We start from the raw sequence: 16,101 nt of genomic DNA on the forward strand, positions 1-16,101 counted from the left end.
TAAGTTAAACAATATTTATTCTAGTTAAACACAAAGCATAATCCCAAAACAAAATTTACTACAAATATTTAAGACTACCTTTTCAATACACATGAGTAACATTATATTACAAATATAAATATTCAGACACCCGCTTCCTTTTACTGAGTATTATAATATTCTAATACACATATGTACATACTATAAGCCTGTATATATATATTTTTATATATATATATATATATATATATATATACGTATGTATGTTTATATTTTAATTATTTGGAAAGTTTTTAAGTTGTAGATATATATATAATAAACTTTGCAATGTCGCAATTACAATATAATATAATTAAAACCATATAATTCTCTAATTTGGCATGAAATTCTTTTGTGTAGATTTTTATGAAAACAGATTTAATTTATAGATATACGAATATTTGCAAACATATACAGAAATAGAAATGACTACCATTACATTAAACTAACTTAATTTAACTGCAGGGAGAACCATTTGATATGTTTTAATCAATTATATTCAATTTACTTATTATATTAAAAAAATTAACAATATGGACATCAAATACTTAGGAATGTTCCCTTTGTGTATATTTTTTACCAAAAAGCATTGTTGCGACAAAAAAAAGGTTTCTATTCAGTCTTGAATATTAAAAAATGAGCAGGCCCATTAAATACGAACATTTTCTGTAAAAAAATTGTGTGGTCTTATCTGGTTTTGAAAAGAATCCCTTAATAAAATTCAATCATTCAAAATTTTTTACTATTTTTTTTTTCGTTTTATTATTCGAAATAAAGAGATGAAAATACAATTTTGAAAACCAATGATTGATTACTCTTGTCTGCTCAATACTTTCGTAAAAAATTCTTCCAAAGCTTTCTTAAAAAAAAAAATTATATTAGGGAAACAAAACCCAAAACTATATACATATGTACCAGTAGTATGGTTACATACTTATATGTATGTAAATGCATACATATACGTATCAATATTTACACAGGTTAAATATTATAAAAAATATGCAATATTTGCTCCAATGTACTATACATATCCCGCTTCCTTATCTAAGTTTTTAATAATTACATAAAATACGCGTAGTATGGAATATTTTTATTTCGACTCCTTAGCTTTCTTTTTTGTCAAATCGAACTGTGCTGTTGCTAAATAATTAGATCCTTCGAGGTGAAGGGTGCTTTGTCTATTCGAGCTTCTTATTAAGCAGAATAAAGCAAGCGAGAAAAGAAAAGCACCCAATGAAAAAAGGCCAATTATAATACCCAAACGAATTTTTGGCGGCACGGTTGCGGCGAAGCTCATTAAATCGGTTATTTCGTCCGGTAGTTCGTCTATGCCTTCCTCAAACCACAAAATGGGAAAGACAATATCAGGAAAATTAGCCACTTGTTTTATATCGAAAACTTGACTGACAGCTAAATTGATCTGGACACGAGCACGAGCTCTTAAAGTTGTTCCCATCGTCTGAAATAAATTTAAAATTTTATTGTTGAAGTTAGTATTTTATTTATTTAAGCACTTTTGTTTCTAATTAAAAGTAAAAAACAAGAAAAAAACGTGAATTTCAGCTGAACTGAAGCTATAATACCCTGAACCGGTACATGTCATAAAGCATGAGCGATGAGTTTGTATGGCAGTTATATGCTGTAATGGTCCGATATGGACGATTCCGGCAAATTAGCGGTATCTAATCAGTATCTACTGAGGGACTAGTTCGCATATATACAGATATGACATAATTGACTCAGTTCGTCGAGCTGATCATTGCTATATGTATATACAGTGAGGATGGAGTTATGTATAGAAGTTCACGCAAGTGAGGAATGCTCTTTGAGTGCCATTCACTTGGGAGTGGCCAGTTGCGATTCTTTTACATATTGCTCAAGCAGTACACGACTTCCGATCTTAGACCAAATATCCTCTGGGTAGCTAAAAAACTTCCGTTTGAAGTCGAGCTAAAGTGAGAAGGCAAAACAATCCCCTGCACTGGGTTGAGCGCTTGCTTTGGGACCCGCCACGTAAAGGTGCCTCTGCCCAGCTGGTTAATGTTCTCGTTAGAATAAAGGTTAACATCACCGTCGTCAAAGATGGTGAATGTCTGCTATGAACGCTTAGAGCACACCTATGAGAGCTACCCCCGTCACGGTGTCCAAATCGTGCTTGGTGACTTTAAAGCCAGGGCGGTCAAAGAAGGTATCTTTGGCACATCCATGATTGCCAAATGGGTTGAGGCTGATCGACTTCACCGGGGCCCGAAATATGGTTATCTATACTACTAGACTCCGACATAGTAAAATTCATCAAGCTATCTGGCTGTCTCCGGATCAAAAAGCCACCAACCAGATAATTCTAACATAACATTGATTTTGATCTACTTTAATTTGGCCGATCGGTAGTCGGAAAGCATTGTTTCATAGACGTTAACGCGACGATGTGTCGGAATTGAATACATTAGTTATATGAGGTTTAGACCAAGGTATAGACCAATAATACATAATGGAAAGACGAAAATCATTTAATAGGGTTTATTGGGGCAGAGAAAGGGGCGGGCTAATTGCATTAATTTTGGCATTGCTTAAGTATACTCTAAAAAATATTTTGAAACAATTTCATATATAAATAATACTCTCTGCCGAATATGCCGACATAAATCTTCCTAAAATAACGAAAATAATTATAAGTATTATAGTGCTGGCCAGAAACGATTCTTTTACATATGGTTCAAGCAGGTCACGACTTTCGGTGTTTGACCAAGTATCCTCTGGGTAGCCTAAGAACATCCGTTGTGATAGTTAAAAATGAAGACAATGAAAAACTATCAACAGCCTGTTTTGATGACGACCTTGGCGAACGAAATAAGGCCTACGATATTACTTCATAATTTGTTATTGACCCTGGAATGTTCATCGACCCTTAATTGGGACCAGCTATTTTGTTACAGACAAGAAGGTCTTTGTGGCATTTACTACAGTGGTCATATAAAGGAGCGCAAATTCGTGGTGGGAGGGAGACTCCAACGCCTATTACTGTCATTCACGTTGAATGTACGTCCAGCCACAATTCGCATTAAAGCGAAGTTCTTCAACATATCGCTGATTTGTGCCCACGCCGCGACGGAAGAGAAGGACAATGTGACCATAGATGCCTTCTATGAGCGTCTGGAGCGCACCTATGAGAGCTAGCACCATCACGATGTCAAAATCATGCTCAATGACTTTATCGCCATGGTGGGCAAAGAAGGTATCTTTGGCACAACAGTCGGTAAAATCCGCCTCCACAAGAAAACATCTCCAAATGGGTTGAGGTGCTCGACTTCGCCGGGACCCGAAATATGGTTTTCTCTAAATCGATCATATTGTGATAGACGGAAGACACGTCTCAAGTGTTTTAGACGTGCAAGCACTCCGAGGTCCTAACATCGACTCGGACCACTATTTTGTTGCAGCCAAGATACGCAGAAAAAACCACACGTCCACAATCACAATTGACAGGTTTTGAAAAATGCAAATGAATAGCTGGTACGATGAGGAGTGTCGTGTCGCAGTGGAGAGACTGACGTGAGTTGAAGAGGAAAGCGAGACGCATTTGCAGACAAAAAGGAGAGAGGCCAAAATGCGTGAGTACGAAGAGCTTGGCAAGCTGGCCGACAGGGGTGCTGCTCGAAAATTCTACGAAAAGATGCGGCGACTAACAGAAGGTTTCAAGACCGGAGCAAACTCTTGTAAAACCCCAGAGGTGATCTAATGACTGATGCCCAGAGCATACTAAAATTATGGTGGGAAGACTCCTCCGACTCCCCAATCGATGACGTTCCATTGCCCGACCATGAAGAAGTCAATTACTTGTCTGAAGAGCAACAAAGCGGCGGGGTATGCTTTTAAGTTACAGTGATTATATGTATAAGTTGGGCGGGAGTGTATTATGAAAATAAAATTAATGTTTTTATTATTCTATCCTTTAATATTGCAAATAAAATTTGCGATTCACCCAGCAATTTAACAACTCGTAGGAAGCAACAATTGGAATAAACTAAATTTTCGTGGAAAGTTGTCGAATACCTTCCCTTCCCTTACGTATACAATAAAAAAGAAAGAAAAGAGATAAATATTTATTATGATATTAAAAAAGTGCACATTAAGAGTTAAATTCTGATAATTCTTAGTACATACTTTCTGTTATTGGATTGTGTTATTATACATAGATATGTATGTATTATACTATGTAAAGAAAATTTTCACTTACCGGATGAACATCAATGAAAAATTTATGCTTCTCCTTATCGGGTGGTGAAATTCCTTCCACTTCAGAGAGAAAACTTTCGTCACCCAAATAAAAGTGGGGAAAACTCAACATAATTGGGGAATCTTAATAAATTAATATAAAAAATTTAATTAATACTTTATACAATAGTATTGAGATTTTAAATGTTAGTACCATATTGACAAAGGGAAACATTGAATAGCCCATTTGGTGAACAAGAAGGTTGTCCTGCTGGACAGAAACACATATTTTCGGGATTCCTTTCAACGTCTGAAAATACATTTTCGGGTGGTGTGAACCTATACCCAACGATGCTTTCTTTGATATGTACTTCTTCTTCAAACACAAGTGGTAAAAGTCTGCACAAATCTTTATCGTATACGTATAGAATGCGATCCTTTTCAATATGTGGCGGGAATATTGAACCATCTGTTCCATTTAATCTATTACAGTCATCATTTAACCAGTGAGGCAGATATGATCTTCCATTATATTTATCGATTATTCCATACTGTGTTATGTCATTTACTCCTGTGAAAATTGTTACACGATCCTGGAAAAGGAATTGTATTATGACCATATATGAAGGAAAATGAAATATTGTATATTGCACTTACGGTAGACGTCCCATTTTTACCGTACATTAACCCAAATTCTTCATATGGCAGCTTTTGCTCCTTAGGTACAACATCTTTAGCTAATTTAAGAAGTGGATCCTCATAGCCCCATAACAGCTGACCAACAGAGACTTGAACAAACGGCTTTATTTTCAAAATATCCATTATACTGGCCATGGCAAGTCGTAAGAATCTGGAAAGCGAATTGTGAATAAAAATGACCTTATTTAAATGAGAATTGAATAAAAATCAAAACCACATACCTAGCTGCGTGTTTGCTCTGAGACGTTGCACTTAACATCGGTATATTAGGAACAATTACAACATCATCCTCCATTCCGAATGACAAATCTTCTCGGAAAATGTAAACTTTTTTCAAATTATAACTTAATGTGCCGTTTTCATTTTCAACAATATTGACTTTCTCCCATGACTCTCTGCAAGGCGTAAAATATTTTTTTTTTTTTATAAATTTACTTATTGATTATAAACATAAATATTATGTTATTATTAATTTATTGATAAATTTTATTATACAAAAATGATGTTGACTAATAATTAAACTAAGAATATAGACAAAATTGTCTTATCTACTTAATTATAACAATGATTATAATGTTTAGTGTATGTATGCTAATTATGTCACGAACTCCTTTATTTAAAAAAAAATGGCATAAGCCAAAAACCACCAAAATAATAAATTGTTTCTTCCTATGGCAGTTTCTTCTACAGAAACTAGCTATTTACACTCTCAACTTGTGCTTTCGTCTGCTAGTTCCTTGGATTAAGAAACGCTTGTAGCTAGAACGAAACTAATGTTTTGAAATACACAGAATGACGAGGTTTTATCTTTTAAGCTAGGTTTTATCTATTAAGCTAGTTAGTATATTTCTACTGAAATTTTTTGGTCATAGTAAACATGTACCAAAATAGTTGTTACTGCTATGAAAAAATGTCATCGTCTAGTTGGGATTGTGAGTTTTACTTATTATAAGAAAGTTTGTAAAAAGTTCAGTACTTTTCAAGAAATGTTAATAGATTATTTGAATATTGTAAAATGACGTTAAACGATTCGTAAGTACTAAATTACTTTTAACCTGATCACCAACTTTGACTATGCGAAAAACATATAATTTTTAATGTACTAAAATGTAATAATGTAAAAATATATTATTTTCTCTTTTATCGTGACAATAAACACCCTGTATTATCACCAACCTTTGATTTTTTAGTAACAACAGTAAATAATTATTAATACCTTAACTTTATTTTAACCAAAGGGGAGAAATAGAAAAATTATTATTTCCGCTCACTCCTCCAAGAATATACAGTATACACATACGTACCTACATATACAAATATAGTTGAAATTGGTATACGTATAAGACTTACGTGTAAACATAAGGGCCCACTTCATCAAGAATTGGTTTGGAAGCATTATTCAAAAACTCGTTTGCATTTGTGACATTATAAACGTAAACGGATATTTTCGGTTCCACAGGTGGCTTAGCCCACCATCCAAATGTTTGGCTTCCCCGGCGAAGAGCAACTTGATAGTTTATTATTATATTAATTAGCGCTGTAAATTCACAAGTAACCAGGATTCCAAGAATAATGAGGCATACTGCGAATGCTATAGTAATCCCTAAAAAAATATGCAACATGTAATATTAATTAAATATGTAAATACACCATAACTATCCGTCATTTTAAAAATGGAGTTTATGGAATTGAATCATTATACTGAGGATATGGAGTTTAGATTCAGTGTTAAACGACATAACAAAAAAACGGGCCCACTTAATTTCATTAAAATATTTTGACTGATACATAGGGTTTAAAGTTAGATTGGAGCTAGTAGACTAGTGCTTAAAAGCTAAAAAAAGATTCAAAGCTGTCTTTTATTTCATCCTTAATTTTTTATTTCGTAGTAGCAGATGTAAAAAAGCAGAACTGAATCGTTTAGTGGGATCTTTTTCCGATTTTGAGCAAATTTACCATAATAATGTATATATTTTTAATACCATCTGAAGTAAGAGATTTTTTTCCCCATCACAGATCGCCTTAAATTATTTTCCTTTAAAGACGGCGCACTTAACCTAACCAGCCCCGAGCGCACCAGTTCTCAAAGCTGTATCTCCGAAACTATTACCCGGATCAACTTGAAATTTTAGGACAATATTCTAAAATTGGATTTTTTGAAACCCGTAAGCCCTTAATATATTAAACTGGGAGTCGGGTATATAACTGAAATCGGCTAGTAGCCAGGCCCTCTCACCACATAACGATTGTGTCGAAATCTATTTCCACCCGATAATATGTAGCGCTAAATGTCAGTAGCATTAAATTTCTCTATCAAAATAGTCAGAGTTTCATGGGAACCGGTATTAAAATTAAACTATGAACGTGGCACCGCCCATCCCTAGGTATCTATGGAACTACTGAACTAATTTCAACCAAATGGTACATGACACTAACCTAACATTTTTCTACGTTCCATGTAATAAAATATAAACTTCCATCTGAGTCTTTCGCCTTACGATGTACAAATCAAGTGGTTACCTGAGCTGAAATTTATTTTACCGAAAAAATCCCTCAATTTATGAAATATAACAATGGTAATAACTTGCCTTGATGCTAAGAAATAGATCGGGTCAATACTTTCAGTAGCCATCGAATACCTAATATAGAGATTTTTAAAGTTCAGGTTGACTTAATATCATATATGTATGTATATGTTAATAATTTCCTTTTAAATAAATTGGTTCAATACCTCTAATAGTCCACATACTATATACCTATGAGTGCCTTTTGTCAGAATTTCAAACCTCCAGTTGGCTTATAGCGTATACGAATATATCAGCCAATGAGTAAGATATTTTAGCAAATTAAGTGAACGTATAATTTTGGAAATATTGTATATTGTATGTCGTTCTACATGTACTGATTTTTTGAAACTGATAGATAATTTTTGAAAACAAAAAAATCATACAAGTAGTAGGATGAAATACTGCGGAAAGGAAAGATAAAATGACAAATATTAAACGCGTTTTTCTCGAAAACGGTTGGCACAATTTCTCGAGACCTACTCAACCGATCGTCATGAAATTGTGCACAGGTCTTTGAGAACCAATTCCTTAAAACTTGGACGAAGTACTTTTTTCGATTATAACTATTTGAAAAAAAAAACAAAATGTCGCGAAATTTTCACTGAAATTTTCTTTTTTTTTTTTTGTATTATCTAACGAATTACGAATCAATTGTAAATATTATGTAAATTTCGTAACTGAAATCAAAAACAAAAGATTAAAAATATGCTACTTACACCATTTTCGTAAATATGTACTGTAGAGCTTCGTACAAAATGTGTGCCTTCGGCCTTGCATTGCCACTTCCTAGAAATTTTAAATTAAAAAACGTGGTATTAGTAGTTTGCAACTATCATATTTTTGTCATAATGTTAAAAACTATATCATTAACATGTAAGGAAGGGCTCTAAGTTCGGGTGTAACCGAATATTTTATACTATCGAAATTTGCAAGGATCAAAGACGAGGAAATATATATGTACTGGTGTCGGCAGAAATTTATATTAAAAAATATTGCGAAAGAATTCAGTATTCATTATTAGAAGAAAACGAGAATTAACTTATATTATAGGCCTTAGAGTCATTTTTTCACCAAATATATTCTGCTTCATATGTGCGTATTAAAATCAACCTAAGTGGACCAAGATAACGGACATTTGGAAGATATGTACTATGTACATACATTCAAACTATTAGGGGGAGGGATAACAGTTTTGAAAACTTTTCGAACAAAAAGTAAAAGGAAAATAAATTCGATAAGAAAGAACCATAGCGCTATTGCACGACATGTTAGCGCAGGGTTGCACAACAAGTGCTGCCAGTTTATTTGCGCATCTGGTATAGTTTTTTTCGATTTCCTGTAGAGCAACGCTTGGTGAACAGAAGACATATAATATTTACCGGTTGAAATTTTGAACTAAAATCAAATTTTGAATTTTAAAATCAAAACCTATTTTGATATACATATATCGGCTCATCTCCTCAGTATTGCGTTGCGATTTTTACAATGGTTTAAAAAATTTAGCAAATAATTTGTCTCAAAATTTGTATTTCTAACCAAATTTTATTTGTGGAATTATTGCGAATGTTGGAAAAGGCTTTGATTTAGTTTTATCAAAAACACAAGCCTACGAGTGGTACAAAGCCTTCAAAGACGGTCGAGCGATCGTTGAAGACATGCCTTATTCAAGACGAACTTCGACCTCTTAAACTGATGAAAATATTAAAAAAGTGAAAGATATGATGCTTAAAAATCGCCAGGAAAATATTAGAGATATGGCAAGAGAGCTCGACATCTGATCTTTGAGTATGAAAGGCGTTCTTGCTCGACTCGTCTCAATAAAAGTGAATTTTTTTTCAAAAAGAGTACCGTAAACGCGCCACTTTGTACATGCTTGATCGTGCGATTTCCGATCACACATTCATGCAGAGCATTATAACTTCCGATGAGACATGGGTTTACGAGTTTGACATACAAACAAGTCGCCAATCGCCGGAATGGAACCCGTTTTCAGTCGATCGATAATATAAAACCAAATTCGCTCAAGGAGCTGAAGGCCATCCCAAAGAGTTGTTATGAAACGTCTTTCAAGGACTGGAAAAGTTGGCATAAGTGTATTATATATGGTGGGGATTACTTTGAACTTTAAGTATTGAAGCTTAATTAAATATTTTGCGCTTTATTTACAATTTCCGGGTACTTTTCCATTCACAATGTATACGTATATATGTATGTATAAATTTTATAGGGTTTCCGACGTTTCCTTCTGGGTGTTACGTGTTATAAACTTTGTTACATCGCTCAGTCATTCATAATAAAAAGGCCGATAGAATTTATTACTAAAGGCAAAATTTGATTTGATTAAAGGTTTTCAAAATAATTAAATGGAAACTAAATATTAATTAATATAATTACTAATGCAAATTCAACCATAGTTATGTATATAAACATATGTACACATGTATATATTTAAACCTTCTCTCTATGTAAACAATATATTATATATAATATATTAATTTATGCGTACACATTGAATTATATACATATGTACAATCAGTACAAGGTCCATAAACCGTTGATCACACACATACAAATATGTATAGTACATCCATTTATACATATAAAATTTACTACCTTGACCGGGGTCGCAAATCTGTATAAAATAAGTACGTGATTAAAAGAGTCGTTTGTAACATTGCGAAATTATGAATATATTATATTTAAATGGACATAAGTATGCTAATGAAAGCTCATGCGATTTTTATTTGAAAATATAGCGTTTTGTATCTGTAATTAAACTTTTCGTATCCTAATCACGTTTCCTTCGAGGTAATGACTCACTTTTTTCTGGAGTTTTATATTTTTAAGGTATTGTACAAAACACAAATAGGTGGCACCACATCAATACGGTACGCATAAAATATCTGTTTTAGCAAAATAAGTCTTTGTTGCAAACAATAAATATATATATATATATATATATATATATATACATGTGTATAAATGCATTTGTGAATTCGCAGAGTTATGAATGTGTAAAGAAGCGACACAGAAGAAAGCCAAGATCGTACAAAAGTGGCATGCAATTATTTTTTATTCCAAGGTGATCAAGAAGCATTTCGAATATATCTACGCAGACGTGTACATATATATGATATGATACATATGTATGTTAACACACAAGCATAAATAATAATTATCGTATTCGTGAATATGTATGTATATGTAATACATATTTATACTGATATAAGTAGTATTATAAGTTACATATGTACATGCACTTGTATTCGCTATTTAGCCATATTTAGCTATGTAAAGGAATAAACAAAATACACCTCTCGAAATACTTCGCAAGTGTAAACACTTATGTATCTATATAAGGAAAATACATGATATACATATGTATATACATTTATATACAGATGGGTAAAATTTTATATAACAAATACTTGCGTTAATTTAGCGTGTATCAGTAAAACTGTACAAGACGCTTGGTGATACATGAACTCTCTTGCATACAAATACTTATGTTTGTATATTTACATACATATGTATGTATATACATATCCATATACTATATATATATGTAGAAAGAGGCAGGAAAAACGTTTACGCGTATTAACCGGACTCTATATGTATAATTCCAATATCAGTTTTATTAACTAATAGCATGTACAGTATGTATGTATATGATACCTACATACATATATATAACGATTATTTTCGAAATGGAACTAACCCATACATTCATCAATGCTCACAAACACATGATTACGTTCACATACTCGCAAATTATATGCGATTATACCTAAGTACATTGAGTTATTTTCACGTTTTTAATATATAGACATATGGGTAGACCAAGTCATTTTGTTATATACCTAACTGATGTTAAAGTATGCACGTAAAAATAAAGAAAGTTTTAATTTTGACATGTAAACTCTGAAACTGGAGTTGGAAAAAATTACGTTTTTTAGTACTAAACCCATTGCTTATGTACATTTACCTAACTAACTACGTTAAAAAAAAAACTACCTTAAAACTTTTCACGTATCGAACTACAGAAACACGATTTTCAATGTATGTATATTACTTCAGCGAACTAAGCCACTTGGCACACGATGCCAACGATATCTCTGGAAGACTAAAGACAAGACGTCGATTGCAGATTGAACACTGTTGTGCTAAAACAAAACCTGCTCAGCAGGTTGTACTTTGCTCAAACTTTTACAACAACCATAACTCAGTAGCAGTTTTGGATAAGAGAAGATAATTAAACGAACCTAAGCTTAAAAATATAGTTTGAGCTTTCAAACTTTTTTATTTTAAATAAATACACAAATAACTGATTCGAATACTACTTCTATATAAAAGCTCATTATAAGTCTAATAAATTCTCTTATATTGGAAGATTTTCTCTCCTGATACTTGAATGTGTTTACTTTGACGGTTTGACAAGTTTGTCGCCTTATTGAAATCTTTTGTTTTGCTTAAACAAGTTGTAAATAACAGATTTTTTCGAATAAATAAAAAAATATATATATTACACAATAAATAAATTAAATAATCTTGATAAAATTCTTTTTTATTTATTTATATAAATCAGGCGTATGATTGGAAAACTCGAAAAGCTGGGTTTACGCGAAACCGAATTTTTACTTGCCTTTAAAATCAACGTAAATGTCATCAAGAGGAATGAACCGATTATAGTGATTTCCAGCTTTTCCATACCATTCTTTTAGTACTACGATTTTCGTTTGCTACAAAACAATTCTTAGGCTTGGTAAGATTTTTTCACGAATATTCTTTTCGCTTAGAGAATTGTAAAATGACATCAAGGGTTAAATTCAGGAATGCAGAAGAACCATTCATGTCATTTTGTCATCATTTTCATTGCGCGTCCCTACTTTGCACTAAGCTTTGACTTGCCCGTTCTCGTTTCTCGCACGACCTATCGCACACGTTTCAGTTACCACCTTAGTTAACTTAATTTACGGTCATCTGATAAATCAATCTATTTACCAAGCTACTTTCTTCTGTTAATGGTAATTTTACCATCAAAATTATAATATTCATCATAATCAATTTGTATTCCAATATCTCACGCACCAATCTCTGAAATTTATATGCAGAGAGAGTACAGAAGAATTGTTAACCTATTGATAGCGTGTGGCACTTAAAACTGAGCTAAATATATCAAGGGAGGATGGAGTCATGTGTAGAAGTTCACGCAAGTGAGGAAAGTTCTCTGACCACGTAAAACAACACCCCCAATGAAAAGGAACAACAAGCCTCGGATGAGCGACCCCCCTTTTGATGACGACCATGGCAAACGAAATAAGGGCTACGATATCAGGGCATGCACCTGGAATGTCCGGTTCCTTAATTGGGAAGGTGCCGCTGCCCAGCTGGTTGATGTCCTCGTTAACATAAAGGCTGACATCACCGGCGTCCTAGAAATGCGATGGACGGGACAAGGACAGAGACGAGTAGGTCCTTGTGACATTTACTACAGTGGCCATATAAAGGAGCGCAAGTTTGGTGTTGTGTGGTGGGAGAGAGACTCCGTCGCCGAGTACTATCATTCACTCCAGTGAATGAACGTCTAGCCACAATCCGCATCAAAGCGATGTTTTTCAACATATCGCTGATTTGCGCCCACGCCCCGACGGAAGAGAAGGACGATGGTTCCAAAGATGCTTTCTATGAGCGCTTGGAGCGCGCTTATGACAGCTGCCACCGCCATGATGTCAAAATCGTGCTTGGCAACTTTAACGCCAGTGTTGGGAAAAGAAGGTATATTTGGCACTACGGTCGGTAAATTCAGTCTCCAAGATTCGCACCCGCAGCCAAGATTCGCACCCGCCTCTGTGCAGCAAAAAACGCACGTCAACAAACACAAGGAAGGTTCGACGTCGAGAAGCTGCAATCACAACAGACAGCCGAACGATTTGCTACTCGGCTTGCACTCCTGCTCTCTGAGAGCACTCGTCAACAACTCGGTATAAGGGAACTGTGAAACGGCAGTTCAAACTCTTTACGTACAGCTGCAAACGAAACCATTGGTTTTCGGAAAGTGCAAAAGATTAACTGGTACGACAAGGATGCCGTGTCGCAGCGGAGAGAAAAATTCTACCTGGCAACCTTCCGACCGACAGGCTTACAGAAGGTTTCAAAACCGGAGCACACTCTTGTAGAACCCCGAAAGGTGATCTAGTCACCGATGCCCAGAGCATACTTAAATTATGGAGGGAAGACTTCTCCAGCCTGCTGAATGGCAATGAACGCACAACGCCAGGAGAAGGCTAACCCGATTCCCCAATCGATGACGATGGAGCAGACGTTTCATTGCCCGACCATGAAGAAGTTCGAATAGCAATTACCCGCCTGAAGAACAACAAAGCGGCGGAGGCCGATGGATTACCGGCCGAGCTATTCAAACATCGCATATAAGGTTCTATCGAGCGGATTGTGTGAAAGATTAAAGCCGACCGTCAACAAACTGATTGGATTTTATCAGTGTGGCTTTGGACCCCAAATCTTGGAAAAAACCCGTAAAAGGAGAAGCGACACACACCACCTCTTCGTCGATTTCAAAGCTGCTTTCGACAGCACGAAAAGAAGCTGTCTTTATGCCGCGATGTCTGAATTTGGTATCCCCGCAAAACTAATACGGCTGTATAAACTGACGTTGGCCAACACGAAAAGCTCCGTCAGGATCGGAAAGGACCTCTTCGAGTCGTTCAATGCCAAACGAGGTTTCAGACAAGGCGACTCCCTATCGTGCGACTTCTTCAACCTGCTTCTGGAGAAAATAGTTCGAGCTGCAGAACAAAATAGAGAAGGTACCATCTTCTATAAGAGTGTACAGCAGCTGGCGTATGCCGATGATATTGATATCATCGGCCTCAACACCCGCGCCGTTAGTTCTTCTTTCTCCAGGCTGGACAAGGAAGCAAAGCAAATGGGTCTGGCAGTGAACGAGGGCAAGACCAAATATCTCCTGTCATCAAACAAACAGTCGTCGCACTCGCGACTTGGTTCTCACGTCACTGTTGACAGTCATAACTTTGAAGGTGTAGATAGTTTCGTCTATTTAGGAACCAGTATTAACACCACCAACAATGTCAGCCTGGAAATCCAACGCAGGATTGCTCTTGCCAACAGGTGCTACTTCGGACTGAGTAGGCAATTGAAAAGTAAAGTCCTCTCTCGACGAACAAAAGCTAAACTCTATAAGTCGCTCATAATTCCCGTCCTGCTATAGGCTTGGACGATGACAGCAACCGATGAGTCGACGTTACGAGTTTTCGAGAGAAAGGTTCTGCGAAAGATTTATGGTCCTTTGCGCATTGGCCACGGCGAATATCGCATTCGATGAAACGATGAGCTGTACGAGATATACGACAACATTGACATAGTTCAGCGAATTAAAAGACAGCGGCTACGCTGGCTAGGTCATGTTGTCCGGATGGACGAAAACACTCCAGCTCTGAAAGTATTCGACGCAGTACCCGCCGGGGGAAGCAGAGGAAGAGGAAGACCTCCACTCCGTTGGAAGGACCAAGTGGAGAAGGACCTGGCTTCGCTTGGAATATCCAATTGTCGCCACGTAGCGAAAAGAAGAAATGACTGGCGCGCTGTGTTTAACTCGGCTATAATCGCGTAAGCGGTGTCTACGCCAATTAAGAAGAAGAAGAAATATATCAAGTTCATCAGGATGACGAGACGAATTAAATTGTGATTGTTAGTCTTAGCCACCCGTCCGTCCAAACAAGCGATAACTTGAATAATAATAGAGACATTTTTATTTGCACACCATCAGTGCCATTTCTACCTCTCTGTCTCCGAGTGTTAGGTTTCTTAGGCCAAGCAGCCCCGATGATCGTCTTCAAGGGGTTGATGTTTAGTCCTACGCTATTGCACCAACCCTTGGCCAAGCCTAGTCCCCTTTGTACGATATCGCAGAGAGTACCCTCAAATTTGCCTCTGGCTATGATAACAATGTCGTCCGCATGTCCTTGGCAGCGGATTCCATTGCATGACTAGGCTCCACAACAGGGGGGATAGCCCACCTCCCTGTGGGGGTCTCTGCTATTCTGGAGCGCAAAACGGCCTCTATCCACCTGCGCACTGTTGGTACCACATTCCCTTTCTCCAGTGGCCTTGCCTAGCTCCTGTGCGACGTCTTGTCAAAGGCACCTTCGATGTCTAGGAAGGCGCATAACGTCACCTCCCCGGTTTCCAGCGAACTCTGTATCTCCGAGGTTAGCTGGTACAGGGCAGTGTTGGTCGATCTGGCTGCTCTGTAGGCATGCTGCTTCGCATGCAGGGGTGCAGTTATAAGAGCCTTTGACCTTTTCTCCTGGTCCAAGATCTTTTCGGTACTCTTTAGTAGGAAGGAAATTAGACTGATCGGTCTAAAGGATTTAGCCAGTGAGTAGTCTTTCCTACCCACCTTCGGTATAAAGATCACCTTTGCTGTCCTCCATGGTTCAGGGATATACGCCAGCGCCAGGCCATCTCTCATCAGCTGTACAAGGTGTGGCAGTAGAATCTGCTCCCCTTGTTGCAGAAGCGCTGGAAAGATGCCATTCGCCCCTCGAAACTTGAATTTGGCGAA

General features: G+C 36.2%; 1 protein-coding gene across 2 annotated transcripts; it reads right to left on the minus strand.

The window, feature by feature from the left end:
* LOC126756567 (lysosome membrane protein 2) lies at positions 1-11,643 on the minus strand. 2 transcript variants are annotated; one of them, XM_050469743.1, is made up of 8 exons: positions 11,514-11,643; positions 8,216-8,285; positions 6,283-6,535; positions 5,154-5,327; positions 4,891-5,083; positions 4,448-4,826; positions 4,256-4,377; positions 1-1,477 (listed from the first exon to the last, which is right to left on the minus strand). In XM_050469743.1, exons 2-8 carry the CDS (start codon positions 8,274-8,276, stop codon positions 1,109-1,111), a joined length of 1,551 nt encoding a protein of 516 aa, XP_050325700.1. In that variant the 5' UTR covers positions 8,277-8,285; positions 11,514-11,643; the 3' UTR covers positions 1-1,108. The 2 variants fall into 2 exon arrangements, with proteins under 2 accessions (XP_050325700.1, XP_050325701.1); XM_050469744.1 differs by having other exon boundaries at positions 11,485-11,643.
* Positions 11,644-16,101: the final 4,458 nt, after the last annotated feature.

This window comes from Bactrocera neohumeralis, chromosome 4 (assembly GCF_024586455.1).
Source record: "Bactrocera neohumeralis isolate Rockhampton chromosome 4, APGP_CSIRO_Bneo_wtdbg2-racon-allhic-juicebox.fasta_v2, whole genome shotgun sequence".
Classification (NCBI taxonomy): Eukaryota; Metazoa; Arthropoda; class Insecta; order Diptera; family Tephritidae; genus Bactrocera; species Bactrocera neohumeralis.